Here is a 16,342-nt window from a genome sequence, read left to right as displayed (position 1 = left end):
CTCTTTGAAATGATAAATCTGTATCATACCACTTGCTTTAAAAACAAATATGAAAATATGTACATATACATTTGTGTGTGTATATATACATATACATATTTACATGTATTTTTTGTTATTTTCAAAATAGTCCTGCTTATGTGTGCTTCCTTCCAAACTTTCTTCTCTTCACTTTTGTACGTTTAAAAAAAATTTCAGTGGACTTCTGTTTTTGGCATTATTATTATTACCTCCTCTCCAGTTAAGTGAAAAGGCACTCAAGGGCAAAAAAAGCCAAGTTCTAGCCACTGTGCAACCTAGCTGCCCTTAAATGGTTGATTTTATCAGCATATACTTTTAAAGTTTTTTTTTTATTTCCTATTTATTTGTTGTGAATTTTCCTTTTGAATTTGGATACTGGTAATTTGATTCTCTTCTTGGTTTTTAAAAATCAAATTAGCTAATGGATCTTATTTTTAAACTGGTTCTTATTTTTATTCACTAAATCAGTGATTTTTTTCCTTTTCTTTGTGTTAATCTTACCTTTTTTTAAAAAAAATTTATGGTGACATTTAATTGAAGTATTACAATTTGTTTTCTAAATTTTTTAGTTGTATGCCCATTTGTAGATCTATACTTCTCTCTTTGGTTATTGGAAGTATTTAGAGATACAAATTTTCCCCTATATACTTTGGTTACAGGCCACAAATATTGATATGTTGTTTCATTGTTGTTATTATCTGTCATGAAATTATCTATTGATTATATGATTTGTTCTTTGATCCATAGATTCTTTTGTATTAAGTTATTTGGTGTCCAGTTAATTTTTGATGTTTTTTTCTGCTAGGGCTTTTGTTCACTGTAATTTTTACTGCATTAATGTTTCTGTTTTTCTGCATTTATTTTTAAGATATTTATGCTCAACTACATGGTCAGTTTTTGTAAGAATGCCATGTATGATGAGAAATAAGTAAACTCTTTCATATTCCTGTTCAGTAATCACTAGAGTTCTATCATATCTAATTTCTCAAAAATTCTATTCAACTCTTTTAACTTTTTATTTATTTTTTGAGTTAGATTTGTTTAGTTAAGAAACTGGTACACTTAGTTTGCTCTCTATTATAGTTTTACTGTATATTTTTCCCTGTAATTCATTTAGCTTTTCCTTTAGGTGGTATATTTTTCCTTTAGATGGTATTCCATTTGGTACAGATGTTAACTATTTATTTGTTTGAAGGACACAAAGGTTTTAGGGGAATACTCTAACTATATCTACTGTCATAGGGACCATAACATATTTCAAGGAGAGCAGCATTTCTAATCCTTCTGAATAGAAGCCCAATTTAAAAGTTCCCCACCTCGAGAAACTAACATATTTCTCATGCTTTTTGGAGGATGACAGAATTCTGCTAACAGTGCACTCTAGGTTTCTCTTCAATCAAACTAAGAAACCTCTACAGTGCAGTTACAGAGAATGATTTTACTAGCAGCTTTTGTCACTATTAAACAGATCCTCCTGGCCTCCAACCATAGGATTTTCTGACTATGCTAAATTTTTTTCCTTTGTACTGCAAGAAAGAAGAATATAAGCTGTGTGTCCTTACTCAACTCTATGGGGATCTACCCTGTAACTTATTATAACATAGCTCTTAAATCAGTAGTTGCAGCACTTCATTTTTGGACAATTGTTAAGAAGTTTTTCTTGAAATTGAGCCTTTAATTTTCCTCTCTGTAGCTTCCCAGGGCCAAATTGAGCAAGTTAGACTCTCCTCCGTCTGTGAGATATTCACATACTTTAGCACACTTATCCTGTGACCCTGAGTATTTTTTTTTCTTCTTCTTTTTTTAAATAATTAATTTATTTAATTTTAGTTTTCAACATTCGTTTCCATAAGATTTTCAGTTTTAAATTTTTTCCCCCTCCCCAGGACAGCATATAATCTGATATAGGCTCTATTTAGACATTCATATTAAGCATATTTCTTGGGCAGCTAGGTGGTGCAGTGGAAAGAGCTCCAGCCTTGGAGTCAGGAGGACCTGTGTTCAAATCTGACCTCAGACACTTGACACTAGCTGTGTGATCCTGGGCAGGTCACTTAACCCCAATTTGCCAAAAACAAACAAACAAAAAACAACAACAACAACATAGTAAACATATTTCCCATTAGTCATGATGTAAAGAAGAATTAGAACTGATAGGAGGAACCACAAGAATGAAACAATAAAACAACAAAAGAAAAGGAGAACAAATAATATGCTTCCATATGCATTCGACTCCATAGTTCTTTCTCTGGATGTGGATAGCATTTTTCATCAGGAGTCTTTTGGAGTTGTCTTAGATCCTTGCATTGCTGAGAAGAGCCAAGTCTATCCAAGTTAGTCATCGCATAATGTGACTGTTACTGTGTATAATGTTCTCTTGGTTCTGCTCATTTCCTGAGTATTCTCATCTGTAGGCTGAACATGTTTAGTTCCTTCAACTCAGTTATGTGAAATGGGCTTAAGGCCCTTCACCTTTCACCATCTTGGTTGCTTTCCTCTGGATACTCTTCAGCTTATTAGCCTTTCTTAAATGATGGTATCCAGAACACAAAACAGTACTCCAGATGAGGTGTGATGAAGGCATAGTATAGTAGGACTATCATCTCCCCAGTCCTTGAATCTGTGTACCTCATAATGCAATCCAAGATTACATTAGCTTTTTTTGGTGAAGACCTTTCTATGAGATTAAGTCCCAGAACCTGAAAAAGAGACCTGTAGATTGGCATCATGCTTTTTTGATCCAAATCAACTATGTTGTTCCCCAAGATGCCTGCCTGATTTAACTTTATTTAACTTAGCACTGTTAGGAGTGGCACTTGTGAGCAAAGTGAAGGAAACATGGGTGGGGGAAGTAAGTGGCTGCTGGAGTTGATTAGTATGCTCCAAATTTTCCTTCAATAACTCAGTGATATTGCTATGCCAATCCTCAGTTTCCAGGCACATCAATTAATCAATCATTAAACATTTTTAAAGTGCCCTACTATGTGCTAGGCTTTACAAAACTCTTAGTATACAGAAAGAGATTTATATGATTGAGAAGTCAAACAGAACAACACAAGCAGAGTACTCCAAGTCAGCAAGCATTTATTAAGCATTTACTATGTGCCAGGTACTATGCTAATCACTGGGAATACAAATAGAAGCCAAAAGAAAGACATTTCCTGACCTCAGGGAACTTACTTTCTGATAAAAGGGAACCTGAAAGTAAAAGCAGAGACAGAGGGAGGAGGATTCAGGAGCAGAGGAAGGAGAATGAAGGAATGAGCATGGCTGGCCTGCCGCTTTTCTCAAAAAGGATGTTCTAGCAGTAACTCACCAATCAGAGGAGGCAGCCATGGGGGTGAAGAGATGTTCCAGAATGAGAAGGTTGCAGGAGTGGAAGTATCTTTCAGGGTAAGAAGAGTGCTGGAGCATGGTAAAAAAGTTTGGAGGGCCAAGAGTGGAACCCTATTATTGACATTCAGGTTGATTTTGCCCAAAGGGCTAAATGTAATAGTGAATATGTTCCTGTTATCATATGTATGTTTACAAAATAATAGTTAGTATTTAATAGCAGAGTGAATTGAAGCCTAACTTACTGCTAAAGCAAACTCTTGTGACTTGTATAAAATTTTTTTTATATCATAGTTTTGAACATCATTGTCCGTTAGAAGTGAGCTAGGAAGCCTGTAAAACTGTCCAAATTCAATGTTACTTCTGCTGACTTTATCATCTTCAATCAGGAGCAGCAGTAGAGAGACATAACAGTATCCTGATATAATAAGCTGATCGTGATATGAGCTGAAATAGGTCTGTAATGGCTAGATGTCATACCTCTTACTCTTTCTAAATAAGAAAACTCTCTGTAGCCCTCAGTAGGTACTTGTGATAAGACCTAGGAGAACCTTTGTTATTTCTTTATATACAAATTCAAATACAAGTTATTCCTTTGTATACAAATCTTCATTTCATACTGAATTATGATGTGAAGTCGATGAAGTGTATTAAAGCCTTCCATTCATGTGTCTTTGGAGACAAGGACAAAAGCCCCTAACAGTTAACGGCGTTCCCCCTTCAACCTGGTGACTGGGTCCATATGAAAGTCCATCAAAGAAACATAACTTTGGAATCCTGCTAGAATAAGACCCTAGAAGGGATTGTGGACCATTAACATTACTTTTAAATGCAAAAGTCTTCAATTTTGAATCCATGCATCACGAAGTAAAAAAGACTTCAGTTTCTTTAAAAAAGAAAATAGTGGTAGTAGTAGTAATAATAATAGCATTTATGTAGTGACTGTTATGTGTATCAGGAACTGTGTTTTACAAATATTATGTCATTTGATCCATATAACAACCCTGGGGGGAAAATTGTTAATATTATCCCCATTTTACAGTTGAGGAAACTGAGGCAGATTGAAGTTGAGTTGCCCAGGGTCACAGAGCTTGCAAGGGTTTGAGTTTGGATTTGAACTCAGGTGTTCCTTACTACAAGTCTAGCAGTAGGCAGTCATACAAAATCTCTTTGGATTTATGGCATGATTAAGAGGAAAGCAGACATTCAGAATGAGGAGACAAGATTTTGTATTATATGAAAACAAGTCCATAGCTTCAGAGTTATTTTTTGCTTTTAACTAATGAAATGACAGTCCTAAAAATTGTTGTTATTGTAGATGTGGAAATATGTCTAAGGGTGGACCATTGGCCACTTTTAATTGGGAAACTTTCTTCTTGAACAAATGATGGTTTAAGAGGAATATAGGGAAGTCATTTGTTTAATTGATTGACCCTTTCTTGGGTTGTATGGACTTATGGTCAACTGATGATTCACAGATATCCTTTAGGTATATTTAGTTGTTTAGGTTTGCCTTAACTGTAAGTGGTTAAAACTCTTTAAAGTAAAAGCGTTGCAAAGTTTTTCATACGAATTTTAAGTTTCAGATTTTCAAAAATTTAGGTATAATGACAAATAGCTGACTTATAAGGTCTCTTCAAGTTGTAATCTAGGATCCTGTAGTCTTTACCGTAGTCTTCTGATCTGGATGTTTGGTTAGAAAAGCATGATTTTGCTATAACTTTCAGGACTTAGTTAATGAGACATGTGACTACTTAAAAGATTATGCAAGATCCCTAATAAGTGAAATATCTTTTTGTACTGTTACAAAATCTTAGTATTAAATTTAGTTTTTTAAACTAAAATATTTACACAAGTAATCTTAAGTCTGTAGGTTTGAGAAACATCTATTTCTTTCTCAAAGTGTAAACATGTAATATTTGCTAAGAAAACATGTGATTGGACTTAAGACTAGTTAGTATTGTAAGAGAAAATGTTTATGACTCACTCATTTTCTTTTTTTTGAGCCTACCAAGTCCTGTCTTCAAGATCAGGTTTCATGTGGTGAGAGTTCAGGAATTTAATAATATTTAGCTTTATGGCCTGTGTAATAAGTAATGTCTAAGGGGAAATTAATTTTTTTCTAAGCAGCTCTTTTAGATTTGGAAATAGTTTTAAACACTTTCCCTTTTCTCCTGACATAGGAATATAAAAACAGCATAATACATACAGTTCAGGCTCAAGTGCAAAGCTTTCTTTTTATTCTTGTTTGCTAAATTTGTGGAATGGGAAGTGGAAGAGGGTGGGTGTGGGAGGGTAGAAGATGGATATGATCATTGGTGTGTTGAAAATCATGTCTAGACATATTCAGGTAGAGAACAATTTCCCTCTTCCTTTCTACCAATCTAACACCCAGATTTCATTCAAAAATTTTCCAAGAAATTTATCTTAATCATCTCTTTCACTGTTTTTCATTAACAAAAACTGAAATTTAAAGATAAAAATGTTAGAATATCTTTAGCATTCACTGTTACTGTCTTGGATGTGATAAAGAACAGGGATATCTTATATATTCTTTGTATAACAAAACAGCTAGCTTATCACTTTTTTGATCTCCTGTGAATCTCTGACTGAATAATCTTCTTGTGTCAAGTTGTTTGAGAGGATATTTTACAGTGTTGAAAATGTGAGTCCAGCCCCATCAGAAAAGGATAGTTCTCAGTTATCATTTACCTGGCCACAAGGGCTTTGTTTTTCCTAGTCTCATACCTGTGTTGTCTTGCTTCAGTTCCTCATTTAAAAATTGAGGGATCCCCTCATGTCCCTTTTAGTTCTATATCTATGATCCTAAAAGAAAGATTGGTAGAGGTGATATGAATGAGAAAAATGTTAATGGGTATTCCATTTGTTCCCTAAATTTTTGCTGATTTTTCTTTCTTGCAACTAGATCCCAACTGGCTAGGTAAAACCTAGATTCTAGGCTCTTTTTCTTTAAAGATTCCAGTGTATTTTTCTTATGATGAAGGATTAAGGAAACATCCAATCTATGGTAGTGGATGACACTCCCTTTAAAGGTTGTAATTGCCATTTTAAAATTAGCCTGAGGAGTTGTGGAGTCATATGAGTCACTTTTTCCTAGAGCCAAGGAAGCTTTCCCTAAACAATTGCCAATTACTCCACCAAGGGTGTGAGAGGGCAGCTTTTTACAGAGGCTTTATATTGTATGTCAGTATTCTAGCTAAAGCCTATCATGAATTGTTTGAAGAATAACTCTTCGGCTATAGAAGCTTCTTAGATGTAGTACATCATAGGATGCGTTAAATAGTGCAGCTGATTTATGCATTCAGAGTTTTCTCATATTTCATTTCTCCCTCACCTTCCCCCCAACTTCCTTCTCCAGACTTCAGAAGCCCTCTACGTCTTTACTGTTCTTTTCTCTCTTTTCCTTTTTCAGTTGACTCTTTTCCTTGTGTCCTTGATCACTTCCTTCCTACTCTGGGAGCTTTTACCATGGACCATTCCTTATCATCTTCTTGCTTTTAATATTTTCCTAATCCTGGTCTTTTGGTTTCTTAACTGCTATCTACAGAAATGTTCAGGTTTCCCATTACCATCCCCTCAAGATCCTACAAAGAATCATTAACACTATTGTTGTTCAGCACTCTTACTTCTCAATTTCATACCATATGGCTTCTGACCCAACCACTATACCTGAACTCTTTTGTCAAAGGTTACTTGAGAGCTAAATCCAAGGCCATTTTTTTAATCCTTGTCTTCCTGAGCTTCTGTGATGCTTTTGACATTGTTTGACTGCCACTTTCTCCTAGATATTTTTTCCTTCCCTGACTTTAGTGACACTGCTTTTCTGGTTCTTCTCTTTACTTGTCTGTCTGTTCCTTCTCTTTGTCCTTTCTCAGTTCATTATCTGTCTCCACTAAGCATGGCTGTCGTCCAAGGCTCTATCCTGAGCTGTCTTTTCTTTACACATTCTCTCCCTTGGTAATCTCAGTGGCTCCTCTGGTTTCAGTGATCAAATCTACACTAATAACTTCCAAATACAACTAGTCACTTATTTCCAACTCTTGGCTTGATATCACTGCCTATAACAATTCATATGGAAGGACAAAAGGTAAAGAATCTCATGAAGAAAGTGGACTGGAAGAGCCCACAGATCTCACAGTGTATTACAAAGCAATAATCATTAAAATGATTTGGTATTAGTTCAGTAAAGGAGAAATTGATTAGTGGAATAGATTAGGTATATAACAGAACTAAAGAAACTAGCATAATGTTTTTTTGAAACAAAACTCCCCTTAGTTATTGGAGGAAGGATTCAATATTTGACAAAAGTTGCTTAGGAAAACTGAACAGCAGTTTGGCAGAAATGAGGCTCAGACTAACACCTTAAACCATGTACCAGGATAAGCTACAATTGGATACATGACCTAGATTATATATGAATTAGAGGAATAACGAAGAAATTACCTTTTAGATCTGTGGATTAGATCTATCCAGTCCATAACCAAAGTGATAGAAAGTATCATGCAAGATAAAATGGACAATTTTGATTTCAAAAAATTAATAAGTTTTTGCATCAACAATAAAAATGAGAAAAGAAACAGGTAACTGGAAAAAATTTTTGTTTAAGTTTCTCAGATAAAGGTCTCATTTCCAAGATATGTAAAGAACTGATTCAAATTCATAAGACTAAGAACTATTCCCTAATGTTCAAATGATTTTATAGGCAGTTTCCTTCCTTCCTTCCTTCCTTCCTTCCTTCCTTCCTTCCTTCCTTCCTTCCTTCCTTCCTTCCTTCCTTCCTTCCTTTCTTCCTTTGCAATTGGGGTTATGTGTCATGCCCAGGGTCACACAGCTAGTTAATCTCTGAAGCTGGATTTGAACTAAGGTCCTCCTGAGAATAGGGCTGGTACTCTATCCACTGTGCCTCTTGCTGCCCCTGTAGGTAGTTTTCAAAGGAAGAAATCCATTCTATCAACAATCATATTTTAAAAAATGCCCTAAATGATGAATAATTAGAGAAATACAAGTTAAAGCAACTTTGAGGTTCTGCCTCACATATTCATACTGGCAAAGGTGACAAAAGAGAAAAGTGACAAATATTGGAGGGGATGTGGAAAATAAGTATACTAGTGTGCCTTTGGTGGAGTTATTCCAGCCATTTTGAAAGCAATTTGTAACTGTGCCAGAAAGTTATGTTTTCACTTGTCGGATTATACCACCAAAGACATCAAAGAGGAAAAGAATTTCTGCGTACAAAAATGTAGCACTTCTTTTTGTTGTAGCCAAAAATTGTGAAATAAGGGGCTGTCCAGTTGGGGAATGGCTAAATAAATTGAAGTATATGAAGGTAATGGAGTATTGTCATGCCATTAGAAATGATAAAATGAACAATTTCAGAGAAAACTGGGAAGACCTTTATGAACTTATGAAGATTGAATTAACCAGAATTAGAATAATTTATACAATAATAATACTACATGGAAAAACAATGTTGAAAAACTTTGAATTCTGATCAACACAGTGATAAGTAAGCCATAAGTCTAGAAAATGTAGATGAAATACATCATTTACCTCTTCATTGAAAAATGATGAATTTAAATCTCAGAAAGAGCCATGTCCTTTTTGGACATGGCTAACGTGAGGATTTGTTTTGCCAGAATGGGCAGATATATATTGAGAGATTCAAAAATAATTTTACTTAATGAGGTAAGGTTAGTAGCGGGGGACAGATTATTAAAAAATACTTGTTTAAAAATAAAAGGTGCAAAGAACAAGTCACAATGCATTGCCAAATAAAAGAGTAATGTTCTCGTTAAAAAAAAACAGAGAAAATATGTGATTACAAAAATGTAAAAATACTCAGCAATAACAAAAGACTAGGCTAGAATACATGGTGGGGACCTTGGTAGATATTGTTATAACCACGTCACTGATATTTCTTGTTCAGTGAGTTGATTCATTTCCCTGCAGAGGGAAAAGACAAAATGTGGAAAAATGAACTAGGAGTCATTCAATAATAATTTATTAAACACCTACTATATGCTAGCACCTATTAAGTGCTGGGGACACAAAGACAAAAGACTCTCTCTTGCTCTCAAGTAGTTTAAGAATCAAAGTAAGCTAAGCATGAGGAAATGAGGGTTTGGACTTTGTTAGTGACATGATGTATGTTGGATCATCAATTTTCAAAATATTGTAAAGGGAAAATCAACAGGACTTAATATGCAGTGTACTGTGAGAGAGATGTCCAAGGTTGCAGATTTTTAAAATAATACCATAAAAAAAACCAAATCTTTATATTTCAGCTAAAAGTACATCTATTTCCTAGATAGAAAGAGAGAAGTAAATAAAGTATTTTTTAAGTGCTTTCTGTGTACCATTCACTGGGAATAGAAATACAAGCCAAAAAAGATAGATTTTACCCTCAAAGAGTTAACGTTCTATTGGGAGAAGACAAAAAAGGAATCTGGGGAAGGGGGTAGGGAAGGGTATCCAAGTGGGGATAAGGTAGAAAAGTCTACAGAATAAATAAATAATAATTCTCACCTTTACCCTTACTACTTCTTCTCTCCTTTATATCGCCTCCCCCTTTTCTTTCCCCTTCTCTCACCTACTGCCTATAAGTTAGATTTCTATACCTACCTAAGTATGTTACTCCTTCCCTGGTCCAAATCTGATGAGAGTAAGCTTCAAACAATGCTCATCTCCCTCCCTTCTTTCCTTCTACTCTAATATGTCTTTGTTGCCTCATAATGTTACGTAATTTACCCTTTTCTGCCTTCTCCTTTCTTCTCCCATTACAATCCCTTTTCACCATTTAATAAGGTTTTTCATCGTCATATCAAAGTCAACTTATACCCATACCCTCACGCGTATCCCTTCTAAATGCCATGATAAAGATACAATTCTCAAGAGATACAAGTATCATCTTCCCATGTAGAGATGTAAACAGTTTGCCCTCATTGAATAATATGTTTTGGGTTTTTTTTCTTTTTATCTTTTTATGCCTTTCTTGAGTCTTATATTTGAAGATCAAATTTTCCGTTGAACTCTGGTCTTTTCATCAGGAAAGTCTGGAAAACTCCTATTTCATTGAATGTCCATCTCTTCCCCTGAAGATTATGCTCAATTTTGCTGAGTAGTTGTAATCCAAGCTCCTTTGCCTTATGGAATATCATATTCGAAGCCCTCCGATCTTTTAATAGAAGCTGCAAGGTGCTGCATAATCCTGACTGTGGTTCTGCGATATTTGAATTTTTTTTTTTTTTTGGCTGCTTGCAGTATTTTCTCCTGGACCTGATAATTCTGGAATTTAGCTACAATATTCCTTGGCAATTTCAATTTGGGATATCTTTCAGGAGGTGATTGGTGGATTCTTTTAATGACTGTTTTACCTCAGGGCAGTTTTCCGTGATGATTTCTTGAAAGATGCTTTCCAGGCCCTTTTTTTGATCATGGCTTTCAGGTAGACCAATAATTCTTAAATAATCTCTAGAATTTTCTATTCTAGAAAATAGAATCTATTTTCTAGGTCAGTTTTTTCAATGAGGCATTTTACATTTTCTTGTATTTTTTCTTTTTTTTTTTTTTGACTAAGCAATGGGGTTAAGTGACTTGCCTAGGGTCACACAGCTAGTAAGTGTCAAATGTCTGAGGCCGAATTTGAACTCAGGTCCTCCTGACTCTAGGGCCGGTGTTCTATACACTGTGCCACCTGGCTGTCACTATTTTTTCATTCTTTTGATTTTGTTTGATTGATTCTTGATGTCTCATAAGAGTCATTAGCTTCCAGTTGCCCAATTCTAATTTTTAAGAAATTGTTTTCTTCAGTTAGCTTTTGTACCTCCTTTTCCATTTGGCCAATTCTGCTTTTTAAGGAGTTGTTTTCTTCAGTGTGCTTTTTTCCCCCCATTTTGTCAATTGTATTTTTAAAGGGATTGTTCAGTTTTTCTTCTGCCTCTCTTATTTGACTTTTAAAATCCTTCTTGAGCTCTTCCGAAATAGCTTTTTGGCTTTGAGACCAGTTCATATTCCCTTTTGAGGTTTTAGATTTGGGTATATTGGCAATGTTGTCCTCTCCTGAAATTGTGTTTTGTTCTTCCTTGTCACCATAATACTTCTCTATGGTCACTGTTTTTCTTTGTTGCTTTTTGCTTATGATGTTTGCCTTTTTTCTGGCTTTTAAAGTTGATCTCTGCTTCTTGGACACAGGGTGCACAGTCCCTCGCTTCTTGTGCTTGGGGCTAGGGGCCTGGTTACTGATTTTGTTTGCTGGGGCCTCAGGTGCTGGCAGCTGCAGTTTGTAGGGGTCTGGTAGCTTACCTGATGTTTAGTTGGAGCTGGTGGTGGTGGTTGGTGTGTGTCTGGTATTGGCATTTGCCTACTCCACCACCCTGCGGCTCAGAATTTCCTGCTGCTTGGTGAGATGGGGCTTGCTGCTGGCTTGCTGGGACACCTCCTGTCCTGTGCTGGTTCCCTTTAGCCACAGCAAGAGGAATCTCTTGATTCCTGAGTTACAAAACTGCTGTACCTCATCTTTCTTCTGTCTCCACTATTCTAGGATTTTTCCTGGGAAATATTCTCTAAGTTTTTCAAGGTCAGTAAGGGAGTATGAGACCAACTTACTGCTTACTCTGCCATCTTGTCTCCTAGAAGTCTTGTATCTGTATTTCTAATCAGTTCCTTGTTCTTTTGTTTCTCTAGTGAGTTTGCCACACTGTGGATTCAGGTTTTTCTCTTCTGCTGCTTGTTTCTATTTTTATTTCTCTTTTAAACAATTTGGGAATGTTATACTGTTTTCTTTGGAATTCTCTGGAAATACAATTTCTTTGGAATCCACAGGATCCTTTTCCTCATCAGATGTTGATTCTTTTTCCATTGTCTTAAAATATTATTCATAGATGTCTGGAATTGTTTTGACAATATGGAGGACATATTCCTTTAGTTATTAATATCTTCTCTTGTTTTGCTTGCTTATGCTCACGTTCTTAACAGTTTTCTTCTGATTTCTCTGATAATTTTAGTTTTCTTTTCCACTCATAGTCCCTTATTGCTTACTTTCTCTCTTGTTCCCCTTTGATTTCAATATCCCTTTGGGCTGTATCTCAAAGCTGTCCCAGTGTTCTTCTGTGCTAGAGAATTCATGTTTCACCATCCTCAGTCTCTGCCCCAAGTGATTTCTGGGGGGACAATTACCCCCAGCTGGATGCCATTCCCTTTTACCTCTGGCCTGGTATAGTCCCACACAGTATCTCAGTTCTCTTTGTTCTTAGTTCTGTGACTGAGGTTTGTGGTAGTCTTGCCAGAGTGTGGTGGCCTTTTGTATATCAATTTTCTACATTATTTTCACATCCCATTATTTCTCTGATTTTCAGGCTTTCTTTATAAATATATTGGGATTACTAATTTATTGTCTAATCTTTTAATTGATCATCTCTGTTTCTACTTTGATCATGTTAGTTTTCAGAGATAAGAATCTTTGAGGACTGCTTGAATAGTGTCCTGTAAATTTTGATGTTATTTCATTGTTACTGATTTTTTTGCTTCTATGTTTATTATTTGATGCACTAATTATTTAGGATGTCTTTCTCCATTTATGTTTTTTGCTCATGTTTCTTTTATTTTGACTTGTTTTCTTATTTATCTTTCTCTTGTTTACATCTATTTTTCAGAAGAGAGTATTAAAGTCATTATTATGTTTTCTTATTAATGTCTTTTTGTACAATTTTTGTTTTAAAAAATTGGCCACCATGTTGTTTGGTCTATATTGCAATTTTTTCATTGTGTATTATACCTTTTAACATAATCCTATTTTCCTGTTTGTCTTACCTTTTTCAATTTTTATTGTTGCCTAAGTTGCTTATTTATTTGCATATTTATATAATCACCTCTGAAAGCTTTGTGATGGGCTGTTAAATATTAATCCTTTGATAATTATGAAATGACTATTCCTTCTCTTTTTATCAGTTTTATTTTAACTGGTAAGGGAAACCTTTTGGGACCATGTTCTTATTTGTTATTGATAAGCACTTGGATTAAAAAAAAAAACTACTTACAGTTTTGGGAAAGCAGTTTTGCCTGTATTTATTATCTTATATATTTTTACTTATCCAGGTGTCATTTTTACTTGAAAGGAAGAAAGGGTGATTGGCAGTGGGGCACTAGAGTTTTAACCTTCCCCAGTTTCTCTTTCAGTTCTTTTGTCTCACCAATATAGTAATGAATGCAGTTTATATCAGTTAGAACATATTGAAAAGTAATCTCCAAAAGAAGAAAACTCATGGAATGTGAAGATGTTCATGTTAAGAATTTATCTGGCTAATTTACATGGGACTCAATTAGACCATGGACTTATTCAGGTTTAATTGCCTACGTAAATCTTTATTTTAATTATAGAAAATGAGCTTTTATAAGATTTTGTTTCAAATAATTTATTCTTGCTCTCCCCCTGCAACATGGAAGACCATTTCCTAGTGTTATTTTCTTGAGAAGTTTTAGGGTAAGAATTTTACAGTGGCTGAAAGTAGATTTTACTGTAATTTAAAATTTAAAAATGTATTTTCAATAATTTCAAAAGCATTTTTGTTTTCCTCTGGTAGGCACAGGTATTTAAGCATGGAACACGGGAAAGCTGTTTACCCTATGGTAAGTATCATTTTTATGGTTGAGTGTTTTTATAATTAAGATGATTGGATGAGGCTTCTATTTACAACATCATGGAAATGAATAGTTTAAGTTAATTTTGATTACATTCTTCTTATTTTGAGAATGTATGGGTGTTTTGAAGTTGAAATTGTTTTGAAATTTTATACCTTATACTACTACCAAAACTTTTTTTTTCCAATTCCTCTGAAAAAATTTTAAAAACCACTAATAGCATAGTAACTTTCAAATTGCTTTGCTTCTTTAAAAAAAAAATTAAACTTTTTTCCATGAACCAAAATTAATATTTCTTCTCTCAGCCCTCACAATTGGAAAAAAAAGAAAAGAAAAACAGAATTTTTGTAACAGATATGCATAGTTAAACAGAACAGATTTCTTCATTGTTCATATCCAAAAGACATATATTGCATTCTGCACTTTGAGCCCATTACTGTCTCTTAAAAGGTGGATAATTGTCTTATTTGTTAAATGGAGCATGAAGAGTTGTGTAAGGCCCATCTCTTTAGGTTTTTATTCCTCTTCTGGTTGCACTCCTCACTGTCTGGACTTTTTCATCTTCTAAGCTTAACTCTGTCCTTAGACTTCACACAATGGAAGTATCCTCTACTCGTTTTGCCTCTCTTTCTGATTGGCTGGTTCCTGTCAGAACCTCATTTTAAGGAAGAAGCCCGGCCAGCCATGTCTTTATTCTTCTTCAGGCTGTGCTCCTGACTCTCCCAGAACTGCTGTATAATGCTCCCCTTCTAGGTACCTCCATCTCCTTCTCTCTGACCTCCCTTTTCAGCTTTTTTAAAAATTATCTTCCTCCACTAGAATGTAAACTCCTTGAGGGCAAGTATCGTCTTTGTTTCAGTCTGTGTTTGTGTTTTCCCAGTGCTTAGCATAGTGCATGACACATAGTAGTGCTTAATAAATGCTTGTTAACCTATAGAAAGATCTCAGGGCTTTCTAGCCACTATATGACTGCTTCTGTATCTCTCTGCCTTTCTAATATATTTATACATATTTATATTATCATTAGGTATTACAGTTATCTCTGTGTATGTTATAACCTCCCTAGTAGACTGTTTGCTCCATTAGGGGAGGAACCATAACTTGTTTTAACTTTGTGTCTCACCCCAAGCCTACCCTAGTAAGTGCTTATACAGTATTCCTGCTATGGTCTTATAAGTGAGGAATATTGCTAAGTTCATTTCCATTCAACAAACATGTGTCAAGCATCTATAGTGTGAAAGATACTGTGGATACAAAGTAGAAAATGAAATAGCCCCTATTCTTAGAGAGTTTATGTTACAATGGTGAACTGGATACTGCTTCTTTTAATTCATTCTGCCCTCAGTAATGAGTTAGGTCTATGTGAAAAGATTATAGAACAGTACAAAGTATACATTTTTTTTTCTTCTCTATCTGTTATTTCGTCAGTGTAGAGTAGGGGTCAGCAAACTATAGTCTAAAAGTAACCTGGGACACAGAGAAGTTAAATGATTTTCCCAGGGCTACGTGTGTGTGCCATGTGGAGTTTGAACATCTGTCATCTAGGCTCTGAAGATGGCTCTCTAATAGTTATGCCATATTTCCTCTCCCTAATCTTCTATAAAGTATTAAATGAAGAATAATTAAATGCCATAATTCAGACCACATTTTCTATGGTCAGTCAGGAAGGTGAACAATTGGTATTACATTATCAGGGAAAAGTTTTATGGAGGATGTGAGGCTTGGGTCTTGAAGAACCTATGCTATACTATACTATACTATGCTATACTATACATTCTGTAGAATTTAGAGAGATAGAAAGAAGGAAGGGGAGAGCATTCCAGACAGAGCAAACACTGTGACCATAGCTGTTGTGGGGAGAATAGATATATTAATATATAGTTTGTATTAGGTAGTGATAAAAAAATAAGGTTGTATGAGCCATGTTTCACTGGAATTCAGTTCAGCAAAATTCATTTGAATTGACATTAAGTAACTGTAAGTTAGTGCTTTATGAAACATGCATAAGGAAACGAATTTAAACTTATACCATTATATGACACACGCAAAAAAAAAACCTTTTAAAGGCTATATATAGATTTATCATATTCTAAGTAAAGATTATTTGGAAATTCGCATAACCAGTGATTTCTGCCAAATGTTTACTAGTACATGCTCTATTTTGCAGCTTCCACTGTGCTCGTGTGCCTTGATAACTGTAAGCTCTCAGAGAGTAACCATACTCTTCTCCGAAAACTTGGTGTGAAACTTGTTCAGCGACTTGGATTGACTTTTCTTAAGCCTAAGTTGGCGAAGTGGAGGTTAGTTGACCTTTGTGGCCTTTTTCTTTCCT

General features: G+C 35.0%; 1 protein-coding gene across 1 annotated transcript in view; it reads left to right on the top strand.

The window, feature by feature from the left end:
- TBCD (tubulin folding cofactor D) overlaps positions 1 to 16,342 on the top strand; it is a 445,631-nt gene that overhangs the window by 70,047 nt on the left and 359,242 nt on the right. Inside the window, exons 9-10 of the mRNA XM_027840857.1 lie at positions 13,953 to 13,998; positions 16,178 to 16,310. Coding sequence (XP_027696658.1) covers positions 13,953 to 13,998; positions 16,178 to 16,310 — 179 coding nt within the window. The remainder of the gene's footprint in view (positions 1 to 13,952; positions 13,999 to 16,177; positions 16,311 to 16,342) is intronic.

The sequence above is a fragment of the Vombatus ursinus genome, unplaced genomic scaffold (genome assembly GCF_900497805.2).
Source record: "Vombatus ursinus unplaced genomic scaffold, bare-nosed wombat genome assembly UNPS02004704.1, whole genome shotgun sequence".
Classification (NCBI taxonomy): Eukaryota; Metazoa; Chordata; class Mammalia; order Diprotodontia; family Vombatidae; genus Vombatus; species Vombatus ursinus.
Note: the sequence above shows the minus strand (reverse complement) of the source record. Positions and strands in the feature narration are given on the sequence as shown.